The 16,745-nt window shown below is 35.0% G+C and overlaps 1 protein-coding gene across 2 annotated transcripts; it reads right to left on the bottom strand.

Moving 5' to 3' along the window:
• Positions 1–691: 691 nt before the first annotated feature.
• Positions 692–4,707, bottom strand: LOC106063213 (C-type lectin 37Db-like). Of its 2 annotated transcripts, none has more exons than XM_056004863.1 (3): positions 4,628–4,707; positions 2,829–2,927; positions 692–2,339 (listed from the first exon to the last, which is right to left on the bottom strand). In XM_056004863.1, exons 2-3 carry the CDS (start codon positions 2,887–2,889, stop codon positions 1,906–1,908), a joined length of 495 nt encoding a protein of 164 aa, XP_055860838.1. In that variant the 5' UTR covers positions 2,890–2,927; positions 4,628–4,707; the 3' UTR covers positions 692–1,905. The 2 variants fall into 2 exon arrangements, with proteins under 2 accessions (XP_055860838.1, XP_055860839.1); XM_056004864.1 differs by having other exon boundaries at positions 2,829–2,901; positions 4,628–4,702.
• Positions 4,708–16,745: the final 12,038 nt, after the last annotated feature.

Here is a 16,745-nt window from a genome sequence, read left to right on the forward strand (position 1 = left end):
CCACCACCGTAGACCCCCATGGACATCTCATAGACCCCCAATTTACTTTTTCACTTTCATGGACCCCCTGGAGGTCTTCGTAGACCCCTGGGGGTCTATATAGACCACTTTGGGAATCACTGATCTAGATTCAAGTTTACAAGTTTTCAAATAAGTCGGTAGATCTACAGATCTAGATCCACTAGAATCTAATTCTAGTCTTAATTTTTTAGAAACCAGTGTGCTAGAGACATTGTCGGGAAATTTTTTTTTTTGGCATGATAATCAATGACCCTGAAATAAATGAAGAATTAGCACTTAGCTAAGCCAAATGTAGGCCATACCTAGGAAATGTAAACAATAAATGAATTTTCCAGTCAGCATTTTCATTAAGCATTATAAAAAAAATAAATAAATAACCGTGATTTTATTTGTAAAAAATACCAAACCCTGGTAACACCGAAAACATATATTCAAAGTATAGTGTGAAATGTAAAAATATGTTTGTAATGATTTCTTATTCTGAAATATTATATCTATTAAAAGCCTGTTTGAAAATGAATGAAGTTTTAAAAAGTCTGTTTGAATTGATCAGAACAATGTAATGATCAATACGTGTAAATCGCGAGCGGTTAAGGCCTTAGCTCGTTTGCCCGGGCCCCTGACATTCAACCAGGCACCTTCGTGCTTGCAATAAATAAGTGACTCACTGTTGACAATGTAAATGTTTAATGATATGAATTTAAGTTATGATGAACATTCTATATTGTGGATCTATTAACTAAACAATAATTCTACACCTTGCTGTCCCACAACGTGCACATTAATGTTCGAAACCACAACACAACACACTGCTGTCTCTAGTCACCAGCGTAGACTTCCAGACCAATCCCATACTAACTCTCTGTAGAGACATAAGAAAAGACAAATTGAAAGTTCTAGTCCCAAAACGCTAAGGCAGCGAAACAACTGCGAAATGCAGTAATGCCTTAGATACTCACCCTAAACAGTTTAGTTAAGGATACCACAATTTTACATTACGGATCATTGTAAAGAAGTTCCCGTCTTTTTGTTATGCAGAACGTGGATTCATTGCCGCAACGCATCTCATCATTTTCACTTAGGGATCCTAGGGGAAATTGTGAGTCTATAACGGGGTCACCGGATCCAAAAAGTTTGAGAACCTCTGGTCTAACAGATACTAGAAATCACGGACTAAAAATTATTTAAGAATAATTAAAATGTGACCCATTTATTGTAAAAAAAAAATAATGGATGGTCCGTCTTAAGCAAACAATTTAGCCATTCGGGGTAGGGGTTTGAACCCCGAACCCTCTCTCGGCTACGAACATGAAATATATATATTAGTACATTAGTACATAGCTCCTCTTTCGTCATCGAAGATGAGGACATTTCTCAAATCCTATGGGCTCGAAGATGACTGTAAAGTACATATAGAATTATAAAAACCTACTTTTGTTTTCTCTACAGGCTTGTCTAATAATTTGTTTACAACAATTTTGTTTTTACAATATATCTCTTGTATTCAGAACTTCATGGATGGTGGAGGAACCTGAACGCGAATCTCAAAAACGGCTCTAACGATTTCCGTAAAACAGTTGATATGTATCGCTGAGAAAAGAATTACTAAATCGTTTGCCACACGGGAAAAAATCTAGTTGGACCGTCATCATTTTTTAAGACAATGCAGCTTGCTTTAATGACATTATTATATTCATAGTGTTTACGATTTCACAGATACTACTAGTCCGGTATAAAATTTTAATTTCGTACTATTAATGTTTTCTATTGTTTGGAAGTCTGTTAATTAATTTATAACAAAATTCTACATAAACAAGTACAATATTGAATGACAACTAGAAATGTTGGTAAACTGAAATTTATTAAAAAATAAATAATAATTATTTAGAACAAATCTTTTTCACACAAGGCATTAAAAGTTCCCAATGGGTTATTGCATGGAATATCATTCAACTTGCCAGCCCTGTCAGTCATCATCTCAAGACACTCTTCTGGCCCACTGTAATTGTTAGGCTCTCCAGCTGACCAATCAAAAACATTCAGTTGTGTGCCAGTTCGTTGACTGACCCAAGTGCCGTCTTTCTGAGCGTCCGTGCCTGCAATGAACACTCTAAGGCCACTGTTTGGTTTGACTAGCGATTCCAGGAATGCAAACTCTTCAAGACTTTCTATCTCTGCAGGGTAACCTTCCCCGTTTGCAGCACACCAGTCCTTGGCTTGGGTAAAGCCGGATACTGCTGACTTGGAAATATAATACAACTTATTGGTGAATGTTCCTTTAGCCAAAACTTTTGTGTTATCCAAAATTACATTAATATCTGAAAAAGAGCAGAAAAGTGCATTTGCTTTGTTAAATCGTCACATAGTACTGATAATGTATTTTCAGGTTTACTCTCTAAATAAAACAACGAAAGTGTTAAAAAGAAATTGACAACAGTACGAAAGACATTTAGCCAGTTATACTTAAATGTTACGCAATGCATTGATTGTATCATTTTAATTGTATTTAAACTGATATTATGATACAAATTAGAGAAAGACATTCATGTTAACCTTAAGGGTAATTAAAAAAACAAACAAACTAATTTACGCGTATTCATGTGTCAATTAGACATGCGTGTTAAAAATAAACTAAACTCTGCTTAATTTTTGGTTTTCATGGCTGATTCAGGCAACCTGTTCACAAAGCTTGTACTTCATCTAACTTCATCAATACAATATACAAATATGAACTTTTATTTACTCTACCTTAGTTAGCGCTGACATGAGGTAAGTAGGCCTATAATAAATCTCTGGTCAATATTTACCTGAGGACACTACGACACACAAAGTTCCGAACAGGAGAAGTTGAAAAGCTGGAATGTACATCTTGCTGTGTTTCTAAAGGAGCAATTCGTATTTCAAGGCTTTTGTTTTGTAAATAAAACGAAACAAGCAAAATTTTTTAAAATACTTAAAAAAAAAAAAAAGAAAAAAAAAAAGCTCCACTAATGTGTATCAACTAGTTTGGATCAGTCATGTAATTAAATTTCTAACAGATCTAAACTAATAATTATAAATCTCTGCGATTAGAAATATCTGTTTCCAATTGTTTTTGTTTAGCGCAATTTTATCCTTTAGCGTTCTCAATACGCTATGATCCTATCACTTCTCTGGACCTTTTGGAAAGGGGTAGAAAGAACGGGGTATTTGGTTGATTGTTTTTTCTAAATGTATTTTTTTTTAAAAAGCTAAGACCTGAATTTGAACTTGTAGGCTAAAGCCTTCTCAGTCTTCTCAAGCTAACGCGGTAACCACTCTGTTAGCGACGGACGGACAGACAGACAGACAGACTGACGGACGGACAGACAGACCATACCCAGCTAGCAATGACTTTTATCCTTTAGGGGGCCGCAACATAACAAAGAGCACCTTCTGGATTAAAATAAGTAGCTTTTGTTTTCATAACTATACTAGCAGTACACACCGGCTTCACACGTTGATTTGTTGCTAGGAATTATATTGTTTATTATGGCCAGAAAAGACCCTTTTTTTCGGCCGCTCTCTCCCTCTCTCTCTCGGGAACCCCCATTTTGCTTTATTTACTTTCTCATCGTAGTTTTTCCCCACATAGACTTTCGACCCAGACACATACACGTTCTTATATTTTGGGATTTACTGTCCCCTTTCTACATTTATTTTTGTATTTATTTTTTCTAAATTATAAGAAATATCCATTTGGTTTCATTAACAGTAATCTGTTTTATTTGACCCCTTTTGAATGTAGCGAAATGACAGTAGATCTAGATTTATCTTTTCAAAGCTATTAGGATTTGGTTGTTTGTTGTTGTTGTTTTTTTGATAGTGTTACAAAGTTTTTGTTTGCTATCTCTCTCTCTCAAAAAAAAAAAAAAAAAAGACTAAGATCTATCTCATTAATGCTATTAGAGTTAGTTTTTTTTTTTAAAGTCTGCGTATGAAAGGAAGCGGAAATGACGAAAGGCATTTTAAAAATAAGTTCCTCAATTGAAAAAGAAAAAAAAATAATTAAAAACAAGGAGTTTGATACATTTTGAAAAGTGCTAAATATGTTGACTGCCTACTTTTGGGGTAAAGGTTTGATAAAAAGCTTGCATCTTTTTTTGCGAATAGCAGTCTTCAGGATGCAAATATGTCTAATCCGGTTCTTAGAAATCATCTAGGTGGTAAAAGGAACGTCTGCACAAAAAATTTTGCGGATCCGTACAACAGTTATAGAGATTTCTTAATCAATGACTCAGTGAGTCGGTGGAATTTTACATTATGTTTATATATATTTAGAAAGATTTTAAATACGATAACGACAATGTTGAATTCATATTTTCATTCGTGCATGAGGTGTAGAAAAAAAGATATTGCTTAGTTTTCTTTCCTAAACGCACAAAAGCTAAAAAATTCGTTGTTGTAGTCTAAGATAAGACAGAAAAGTAAAACAGCATAAACACAATAAGTGCTTCATCAATGGAGACTGCTATAAAAAGACCTTTGTAAAAAAAAATTGTAATTAGTTTTTCTTAAAATGTAAAAAAAAAAAGAATTGTCAAAATGTTTTTAATCATCATGATGTTTGAAAGTAAAAAGAACATACCTTTCACTTGCAAGTATGTCGTAGTACACACACACCATGAAACAGTGACAGTTACTGTAACATGCAGCAGGTGGCATACCCTTTAAATAGACATAGGTAAATTGGGATTGAGTGTTACATTAGTAAGAAGACACGTTCCGGTTGCAAGTGCTGATAAAACAACAGATTTGATTTCCCGGACCAACTGTCTCATTCAATCACTCAGACATAAGGATGGAGTAAACAGCAACTGTTTAATTATGAAAAAAAATCGTTTACAAAGAATCAATAAATAAGTCAAAGGGTGCAAGGTCCGTAATGAGAAACCGAGAAACATGCATAGTTCAATAATCAGTTCCTAGGACAACACGTGTCGGTCTCCACTGCCACACCTCCATGAACACTTCTATGCTGAGCTTCCCTTTAGCTAATACCTTTGTGGTATCCAGGATCACTTTAGTATCTAAAAATGTATACGAAATTACCATCTTTGTTTATTTACTTACATAATATATTAACTTACTCCGTCTATTTGTCTGGTAATATGGGTGAAATCTTGTACACGTTATTTCTCCTACTTCCAATTCTCGGATCAAGTTGAAAACTAGCATAATTGTTCAAACTCGATGACATCACGCGAATCAATAGAAAAAAAAAATCAATATGCTATGTTACTGAACGTAAAAATTATATATGCGACACGAATAGCTCAAATTTTTTGTAAAAGAAATTACAAAAGCTATTTGTCTATAAAAGAAGTTACGAAAGTTATATAATACAAAACCACAGACCTATGTATACTACAACAAATATAGGTATTTGAATTCTTTATAAGATTTATTTAGGTAGTTGCTGTTTTACTATTACACACCAATAAACAAAGATTTACTGCTGCAGGGGTAAACGACAATATAGAAAATACGAAAAAACATGCATATATGTAACCCTGCCGGACCAAGTAAAACAAAGGACGTTTGGGCCACGAGGCCTTCATCAGCTACAAAATAAACAAAAAATAACGAAGAATTAACACAAAATAGTCTTAAGTTAACTTATCTGTCTCATGTTGTTCTCTATCGAGGCATAAAAGAAATAAGATATGCTGGTGTAAAAACGCGGGAAATCTAACAGAACATGTACTAACTAATCTCAACTCCTTCGAATTTAATGGGCAATTTTTCGACCAACTCAGTGGAGCAGCCATGGGTACGGCATTCGGTTCATCTTATGCTTGCCTATTCATGGGCTTCTTAGAGCTCAACATTTGTTTATCCTACACTGGCCCCATGCCCGAATTTTGTAGGAAATACATTGATGATGGGCTTGGCAGAGGATGAAGTAATACAAAATTTACAGAGTTCACTAATAACTTCAATCCCGCCATTCGTTTTATTTCTACTATTTCCATAACTATAGTGAACTTCTTAGACATACAAATAGACATAACCCAAAATTCTCTGTCAATATCCACCCATTACAAAGAGACTGACAGCCATAGCTATCTTCTATACTCGTCATCGCATCCACCATCCTGTAAAGATTCTATCCCCTACTCTCAATTTCTGCGTATCCGCCGCCTTTGCCAAGACGACAATGATTTCACTGAAAAAGCCACCAAAATGATAGAGTTTTTCTTGCGTCGCGGCTACTCTCAGGCTATTTTAGACAAATCCTTATCGTGAGTGAAGAATCTTCAAAGAGAACAAACTTTCAAGAAAAAACAACGAAATCTGGCAATGTATAAAGGCCCAAGTTGATATGAACCTACCACCCTCACAACGTGAAAGGAAACACATCTTTCTGAACATCTGAACATTCTCCTAGCCGATGAACATACTCGCAACCTCTTTTCATCCCCACCTCTTGTGTTATTCAGGCGAGACCAAAACCAACAAGACATATTAAAGCACACTAAACTCCACAACATTTCAAGTGAACCTGGCACTTGGCCATGTATGCGACGTAACTGTCAGACCTGCAAACACACGCTCGCCACCCCCACCATCACCTGTCCTAAAATGACCATCAAGAGCAGTGGCAAATTTAACTCTAATAGTAGAGGAGTCATATATATATGACATAATATGCTCAAGGTGTCTAATGATCTATATTGGAAACACAGACAGGGATCTTAAAAACATGACGCCAAGAACACCTTAGAGACATTCGTAATTTTGCAACTAAACCCGTCTCTATCCTTTTTAATAACACACATCATAGGGGTACCACTGACCTCCTCGCCACTGCTATACAACAATGCAATGACAAAAAACACCCTTCTGCAGACCGAAAACAAACTTAATCTAATTTTATCAACAGCTTACATGTAATTAACAAATTAACATTAATAAAGCAGTAAAATAAATAAATTTTTAGTTCGTATGACAAATACAGTTGTTTGTGTATCTTCACGTATGTACAGTGTGTAGTTCTTACTGAAAAAGTTCAGGGGAATAAGGTTTCATGCTCCTCATCACTTCATGACCTGTGCGACCCGTACCACCAAAAACACCCTCACATTGTTAGATACGCCTCTGAACGAAGGATATCATTGTAATGTCTAAACTATTGGCTGCCTGGTAGTTTGGTACGCCCTTTAGGCTATCATCACACGGCCTCGAGTTCGAACTCTTACAGCGTCCATCCGCTGAGGTCCATCAGGAGGTTTGGAAGAGGAGTTAATAATCGATACGTATAATGTCAATGACAATTTCTGTGTCAATGTCAGTTTTAGTGTCAATATTAATGTCATTGTCAGTTTTAGAGTCAATTTAAATGTTAGTTTTACTGCAACACTTCAAGCATCAATTTGATCATTTTTTATTATTATTTGTAATTCTTTAAATGCAATATATATATATATGTAAAATATAAATTATAAATAAATATATATATATATGTTTTGTTTTGTTTTATATGTTTCGGATGTTCCTTCAGAGTTGAAGATAGTTTACTCCCTAGTCCAAACCTCCCGCAGGACGATGGAGGATGGGAGCGGGCAGGGTTTGAACCCAGGACCATCACTAAATCCAAACAACAGTCCAGCGCGCAAACCGCACTGCCAGGCAGCCATATATATATATATATATATATATATATATATATATATATATATATATATATATATATATATTACATATATATCAGTGGCGTCACAAGGGTGGGTGTCACCCGGTGCGGTCAGCTCAGGGTGTCACCTCTTACGCACTTCCCCCCTTTAAAAAATTATGTGTTTTTTTTTCGTTTGTTGTTTCTTCATGTAGTTTATATTTACCTACGTTATTTTGTTGAACAACTATAAAATGAGTGTCTATTTAATTTTAAACTTCAGTTGTTTATTACAATTAGTTCACTGGGTTTGGTTAGTCATGTGTAACACTACACTCATCCTCCATCTTTGGAATCGAAGACATTGCCATGTCTTTAATGATCTCATTTTTAGTCAAATGGCCCGTTGAGAAAGTGTCGTCTGTTCTTTTGTGTCAAAAATTTCTTAATTATTATTTTAAAAATCCTTTTTCACACGAGAAACGGTTGAAGGCTTTGTTAAATGATTTAGAAATATTCTTTAAGGTCTAAAGTGGCATGAACAGTGACATAGCTAACAGCTTGCCATCATTTGGGGACCCGGGGGCTTGGCCTCTTTGGGGGCCCCTTCATTTTGACATTCGACATCATGACATGAGATAATGGCGTAATATTTAATATTTAATGTAAATTTCTGTTTGAATTTCTAGTTGGATTGCTCCAAATGTATCTGCTACATCAATGATTGTTTCCAGTAGGGATTGTAGCTCAGTTTTAAAAAGAGATCAATGCACATAAGATTTTGTTTCTCCCGAATCATAATGTTTTTTTAAAGAGCTTTTTTTTACAATACTTTTTGCTAACGTATTATGCTTTTGTTAAAAAAGGTTTAATAATTCACCAATTCGTCAATGGTTTAAAGATAGTGTATCTTTGGCCTTATAGTATATCTCCCCACTCTAAAAAAAATTCTGGATAGGTAAAATTAAAGATATTAAGCTTCGCCTCTAGTGGCTATAATTTCAGAACAAAAAAGCATTTCAATTGTACCAAAAATACTAGGCAAATAGAATTTTTTTGAAAGAGAATGTTAAACACAGACTAAGTGAATGTTATACACATCTATTAAATAACTTTTCTGTTGTTTCTTAATAATTTTCTCTACTCCTCCATGGTTCCAGACACTAAAGTTGAATTTTCATACACCTGAACTCCACATATCAATAAAATTTTCTAGAAATGTTAAGATATTAGGTTGAACTTATCAGCTTTTTTTTTCTCCCTTCAAATCTTATAACTTCTGAATCTGATCAGTGTATGCTATGTCAGGTGTGCTGTCAAACAATATACAAAAATGCTTACAGTAATTCTGACTTTAATATCCGTTACGGCGTTTGCTAAAACGTTTATAAACTATTTAACATTACAGACGTTGGCCTACAATCAGCTATGGGTTTTATCTACAATTCATTTCCATCATGGAAGTACTTTATTCAATATAAACTAGTTGTTAATATGGTCACAAAATATAAAATAGTATGCTTTTATAGAAACAGTCCGTGCAATATATCCTTCCATTGATTTTCTTCTATACATCGATCATAGCAACGACTAACTTGTCAATTGTATTTGTAGCTGGATGCCCTTGGTTTCCAATCGAGAAATAATCTTCAAACGTCTTTAAATATTCCTATTTCTGAATTTATTTCTACCACGCATGAAATTAAGTTACAATTTTCCATTTCTTTTCTATACAATTAGTTGAAAATAGTCGACAAATAAAGAATGCATGTTGTATCGTCCCCATCAGAACCATTCTTTTGACAACTCGCGTACTTTTCCTTTTGCCCTGGATAATTTACTTTGTAAATCATGTGAAATTGGCTAACACCAAGAATAAAAATCCCCTAGAATATTCAACTATATCATTCGACTGACACATTGTAACTTCTTCTTGGCTATATTTCTTTTACAGAAAAAAAATGAAATTACATTATCTTCAGAAATCTCAATGGCCACTTATTTACTTTTCAAGTCTACAAAATTAACATCAATTACATGTGAGATTTCAATAATATTTAATGCCTGAAGAATGTTGTCATTTGTTAAACCAAGAGTATTGGTTGGGATCCTGACACTACGGTTCTAGCTACAAATTTAAAAGACTCGATTAAAACATTTTTTTTTTATCAAAGCAGTGTCTTTTTACATACATGCAGCTGGTATATATCTGAAATTAAGGTTTTACATTGTGCTTGTGATATTAAGAATGATATAACATTTGAAACATTTTGATACAATTTTATCACAAAATTTAAATCTGTTTAGTCGAAATGAAAAAACAAATTATACAGATCTATTTATTAATTGTGAATTGCATATTTCAATATTTAGCCAGTTTTTTTTTTAAATTGTCAGTTATTCCCAAAGTGCATTTTTTAACTTGGGTGTCACCCCCTAACGGGTGTCACCCGATGCGAACCGCACCCCCCCCCCCCCCTAGTGACGCCACTGATATATATATATATGTCAGAGGTTCTTTTCTTAGCTTGTCTTGTATTCAATTGCAATTCATTAATACTTGCTATACAATTAAGAACATTCAATACTTATTATACGTCAACTTTAACTCCAGCTTTCAGGGAATAATGATTGTTCTTTAATACTTAATAAGCGCACAATTATATTAACTGTCAGAAAAAATACATAAACACCAGTCCAGGAAGCGACTGTCCAACCTTCCTGGTCCGGGAATAAGACCTCACTAACTTAACGCACTCTATCTAACAATCATAGACATAAATAAATATAGACTGGCCGAAGGAAGTAACTTCATGTAACTTGAAAACATGTATATCTATTGTATTCGGATTTCCGAATTATGAAAAATTGCATGATCTTCATTCTTAGAGATTTAAAAAAACAAGTGAAAATAATGTAATACTTATATAGGTTATGGCTGAAATAGATATGAATACTTAACTTTTATACTGCTCATAAATGCTGTATAATAAAGTACACAAATTGCAAGTCACAAATTTTCGTTTCATAAAACTCTTTAATCGGCCAGTCTATATTTATTTATGTCTATGCTTACAATTCAACGAAGACTTAACAATTCAGTTCACAACACGTGCAAGACTGTTCCCATTCACAATCTGGGAATACATATACAAGGGGATATAAATATCATACCAAAATATCAAACTAACATTCACTCTCACCATACCTCCACCTGACAATATATATATATAATTCTTTAAATGCAATTCTATACGAACGCGGTGCACCAATGTCTAAGAACCCACACCATCTCTCTTGTGTTAGTAAGGATATCCTTTAGCCTAACTAGGCAGTGTGACGTAGTTTAGTTGAAATTCTAGATCTTGATCTAGTCTATACAATCCTAGACTAGACCTAGAAATTCTAGATCTACAATCTACAGTGACTTTAATTACAATATAGATTTAGATCTAGTCTAAAATATCTAGATTAGATTGAAATCTAGCTAGTAGATCTAGTAGGATGGCTGCCTGGTCGTGCGATATGCGCGCTGGACTAACGTTCGGACTTCTCAATGGTTTCGGGTTCATACCCTGCTCCTTGCCGTTCCCCGTCGTCTAGCTGTAGGATTGGACTAGGAGATCGATTATCTTCGACTTTGAAGGAACATCCGAATCATGTAAAAAAAAGTACTAAAAAAACATTTTTACAACCACAAATTAATTTTTGAAATATTACTTTGGACCTTCAAAACAAAATCATGTCTTGAATATTGCTTGCAAATAGGCGGATCATATAGAGATCTTACAAACTCTCTTTGTAATCTTGTTTTTTTTGTAATATGTTTCTCCTGTTTTCTATTTTAGACTTAATGTTTATCTCATATCTTTGTTCTTTTTGTCAAGTTTACCGTATGTCTATATATTAGGCTTCGTAAAAGCTTTAATAATACGATGTAACTATTGTAAACGTTATTCTTTCAAATTCGTTAAATTATTTTACATCCTAAAATTTCTATTTTTAAATTTAAAAAATGTTGACAATAAAGACACACATTTTTGTTAATAACATTTATTGATTGTGTCTAACATTTCGTCGACAAGAATAGGCTTACAAGTTGTATCTAAAATAATTCTTTTTCACACAAAACATTAATCGTTACCTCAGGGGCATAACAAGCAATGTCATTCAGCTTGCCGTCAAGATAGGTGACCAGCTCAAGGCAATCTTCTGGTCCCGCGAAATTGTTAGGCTCTCCGGGAAGCCAATCAAAAACATTCAGTTGTACTCCAGTTCGTTGACTGACTCACGTGCCGTCTTTCTGAGCATCCGTTCCTGAAATGTACACCCTGAGGTAACCATTCGGTTCGATTATAGATTCGAGGAATGCAAACTCTTCAAGAGTATCTATCTCTGCAGGGTAACCTCCACCGTTGGCAGCACACCATTCCTTGGCTTGGGTAAAGCCGGCTATCGATGTCTTCGAAATGTAGTACAGCTTATTGGAGAAAGTTCTTTTAACTAAAACCTTTGAATTATCCAAGATTACTTTAATATATGAGAAAAAAACAGTTGAAGATAACATTTAATAGGTAAAACTTTTGAAAACAAATTTAACGCCATTGAAATAATGTCGTAACTCTGCTCTGCGCACCACTGCTATCTCCAAACTAGTGCTCGCCATCCAGAACAGTGCTGTGCCCTAGACCCAAGAGGTAAACGAAAACCTAGCATCTTCCGCTCAGCAGTAATGACCATGGGAAAAGAAGCGTTGGTTTCGCTCCGCCAAGAAGAGGAACGCGAAGGGACTGTAGCCATTGGACAGGCCAGAATAGATTATAAGAACTATAAGATGCAGAGTTACTTTCTTGTGTTGAAAGGGATGTTTGGGTGTAATTAAGGGCGTTCAAGGGAGGTGAAATATTTTATTGGGGTTGTTTTTGTGATATCACCTTCTTAAGAGGAGAGTGATAATTGTAGAGTAGCATAGAATCTGTGAACCCGTAGCAGTAGCCTCTTCTGTGATACAGAGGTGGCGTTTACGATAGCTTGCTCTTGTTCGCGTAATAAATCTCAATAGTTATCCTGTACGGGCGATGATCAAAGCTGAAAAAGATAAACGAGCCGAAAGTAATAAAATAGATTGGTTCCTCTCAGACTAGAAACACTTTTACCTTTGATGAGTCTTAATCGTTTCAAGTGGGTCAATAGTAGATGATTGGGCTAAATCTAGAACATGGCCCTCAGTGAAATAAAGAAATTTTATGTAAATCAAAGAAGAAATTACTTAAATTAGTATGTAATTAGATAAGACCTGACTTTGACGATATTCAGTTTATATAACCAACAAATATTGTTGATGTTTACCTGAAGTAACAATGGCACACTATGTTCCGAACAGAAGAAATTGAAAAGCTGAGAGGATCATCTCTGTTGCGCCTTTTAAAGATACAATTTGTATTTCAAAAGTATGAGCGCTGCAAAAAGAACAGGTTAAGAAGTATGTTACATAAAGATGGGGCGTGTAGTAAGAGCACCCCCCCCCTTCTACATAACAAAATTTGATCCATTAATACTACCTAGTAGCGGGTATAGCTAAAAGTAGTCTATGAGATGTAACGTCAATAACAGCCCCAGTTTGACTTTAGTGTTAATAACGAGTTTCCATAAGACTTATAGCTAGAATTAGGTTATTATGATCAACAGATCTGTGTTAAAGGTGTGCTGGCACGTTCGTCCAGTGGCATGTTGGTCCCTACTTATATTTCCTAGGTTATTAAGTATAAAATCTAAGTATATAATTACACTAATATATGCAAAATAAGAATTAGTAAAGTCTCAGGTATATATATAAATAGTTTATTTGCATGAGTAAAATAAATGTGTAAATAACTGGTCATCAATTCACAGGCCTTCTCTATGATAAATAAACAAAAGTAAAAGTGTTCAAAAATAGTATGGTACACCGCCTTAGTCATATATTACAAATAAATACCCAATCTATCTTCTCATTCGGGAAAAAACTACAATGTCTAGGGTTAAAGGCCTCAGGTCAACACATGACCACTTTAGGCCACTCTAGAGTCATAGGCTTCAGGCTAACACAACCACTTTTAGCTAAAATAAGGTCTCGATGAATTATAAGTTTCAGGGAAACCTACGAGCTTTATGGAAACCCAGTATGGTACACCGCCCCAGTTATATATTACAAATAAATACACAATCTATCGGCATGTTCGTACAGTGGCTTGCTCCTGAGTTACCAGCTTGACCACTGGACCTGTGTTGTGAACTGCGTATAAAAAAACTTTCACATATAATTAAAAATTACTATAAAATACATTTACTAGGAGACAAATTTGTTGTGCTCTGAAAAAAAAAATCATTATGTCCTAAAAGAAAAAAAAAGAAAAGAAACGAGCTCTAAAATTGACAAATTTTTCAATCAGCCTGATTAAAAAGTAACATGAAAAACATATACACATTATTAAAAAACAAACAAACAAAGCTTATATAAAATGTAGTTGTATCGTTCATGTAATTAAATTTGTAATAGACCTAGATTAACAATAATACGTCTGTGCGATTAGAAATACTTTTACCAAATGTTTTTGTTTAGCGTAATTTCATACATTTAGATTTCTCAATGAGCTATGATGCTATCACTTGTCTGGGCCAGTTAGAAAAAGCGGGGGGGGGGGGGGGTGAGAAAGAAGGGTTTATCTGGATCGTCCCTTTTTAATGTATTTTTTTTTAAGTGAGCGACCTGAATTCGAACTCTTGGGCTAAAGCCTTCTCTGGCTTCTGAAGCAAACATGGTAAATACTCTTCTATTACCAATAATTAACTAATTGTTGTTTTTTTTAATTAATTCTGGTTATGTCATCTAAAAGAAAAGATTGTGCAAAATTTCAGCTTGATCCGAGATTAAGGAAATAACGTGTAAAATACAGAATGAGCTGATATGAGCTTTGTAAAGAACATACCTTTTACTTGGAAGTAACCCGTACTGCACACGCCATCGGTTATTGTAAAAGGAAGAAGTTGGCTTGCACTTTAAATAGACGTTTTGTTAATGTAGATGAAGTAGAACTTGGGAAATTGAACGTAACATTAGTATAATTGCGCATTGAGCCTGCGAGTCTTAATTATACAACAGATTCGGTTTCCCGGACCAACAGTCTCATTTAGTCAAAAGGATATAAGGATTAAATAACCAGCAACTGTTTCATGATGAAAAACAATTTTTTTACAAAGAATAAAAAGTCGAAGGGTGCAAAGTCCGTAATTGAAAACCGGGAGACATGCAGACAAAGTAACATGATCATTTCCTAGTATTACATCGTCTACATCAGTCATTCTCTAGCTTTATGTTTGTGACGCCCTCAACCCCACCCATGCCCGGTCGTGCGGTTTGCGCGCTGGACTGTCGTTTGGATTTATCGATGGTCCTGGGTTCAAACCCTGCCCGCTCCCATCCCCCGTCGTCCTGCGGGAGATTTGGACTAGGAAGTAAACTATCTTCAACTCTGAAGGAACATCCGAAATATGTAAAACAAAACAAACAAAATGAAAAAAATCAAAACTCTGGTAAGAGATTCCTGGAATCTAAACTCTTCAAGGGTATTTATCTTTCGGGACAGTAGTTCAGGTTTGGTTTCTTCGTCTGAAATAATAGATCCGAGGTATTTAAAACTTCTGATACTTGACAGATTTTTGCTTCCAATACTGATTTTCTTTTTAAAGCCTTCTTGGCTATTGGTGTGTGTCTGTGTGTGTTTTCGACATTGATTTGAATAACTTATGCAGCTGAATTCTGGTCTACGCGCATACTCAAGTCAGATAGCTTTTCCTCTGTCCCTGCAAGGATATGGACTTAATTCTAAGCAGCATAATTTATTAAGAGTCCCGAACAAGATACTAGCTCCAACACACCCCCTAAGAAAGCGTTTCTTCAACTGTGAGTCGCTCCCCCCCCCCCCAGTGGGCTGACGTGTAATATAAGGGGCGCGACATTCTTAGTAAAAGGGAAATGAAGGCTGCGAAAAAAATGTTTTAGTTTTTTTGTAGTTATATTTAAATATTAACCAAAACAAGGTCAACTCTGAAGGAACATCCTAAACATGTAAAACATTTTACAAGCTTTTTTTTTACAAACACTAAATAGCAGCGCTGGACTTAACCATTGTGACCAAGAAGTTAAGGAAAGAGAACAAGTAATCTACTATGTATATTTACAGGTCACTAAATAGAAGGGCCTGACTTAACAATTGTGGGGCCCTATGCGAAACGGATTTCGCGGGGCGCAAGTTTGGGTAGGGAAGCGGATAATAAGTGAAATTTAAGAGTTTGTATTAAAAAATAAATTCGTCTATGCATTTTATTCATTCTTTACTACGTACAGAATTACTTTACGAGCCTTGCGTGTAGCAAAGTCATACAGTATATCATAATAATTATGTTTCCCACATAGATCCCGCTCAATAGCAAGAATTATCAAATGTTTTAATCTATCTTTGAGAATTGTTGACCTCAAGTAATTCTTCATTAGTTTGAGACGTATGAAGCTTCTTTCACCAGATTAAACTTAAGGCTAATGCATAATGCCGTTTTTACTTATCGCGCGTAGGATTGGCGTTTTCCATATTGAATGACACCCCAAAACGACAATTTTTGTCTATATATTTCCATGTATTTTTAAGGACTTTTTCGTATCTTTTGCAATTTCCAGAGATTTCCAGGAGCTCCTGGTAAATCGACAGGAGGGCGCGGAAAATCTATTTTAAGTTATAAAATGGTTTAATTTAATAATTTATACACCTTGAATTAGCGCGGGTCCTAAGAAAGTGCGGGTCCTATAAAAGTACGGAGCCCACTGCGGTCTCATAGGTTGCAGTGGCCTAAGGCCGGCCCTGCAAAATAGCGGCGTATGCCGGTCGACTAGTAATATATATATAAGTCTATGGAACCAAATAAGCGAAAATCTACAAATTTATGTGCATGAAAAAAACAAAAAAAAAAACTACTGAAATTCCCGCAGAAGCGACAAAATAGCGATGCGCCTTTCTGCTTCCTCCTATCTTGAACATAATTGTAATTATTGAAACAC

The sequence above is a fragment of the Biomphalaria glabrata genome, chromosome 11 (assembly GCF_947242115.1).
Source record: "Biomphalaria glabrata chromosome 11, xgBioGlab47.1, whole genome shotgun sequence".
NCBI lineage: Eukaryota > Metazoa > Mollusca > Gastropoda > Planorbidae > Biomphalaria > Biomphalaria glabrata.

What these genes read in the sequence shown, in the direction of transcription:
- LOC106063213 (XM_056004863.1), bottom strand. Translation starts at nt 2,889, where the DNA reads ATGTACATTCCAGCTTTTCAACTTCTCCTGTTCGGAACTTTGTGTGTC. An exon ending in GTGTGTCGTAGTGTCCTCAG is followed by an intron (nt 2,340 to 2,828) that starts GTAAATATTGAC and finishes GCTCTTTTTCAG; the next exon opens with ATATTAATGTAATTTTGGAT.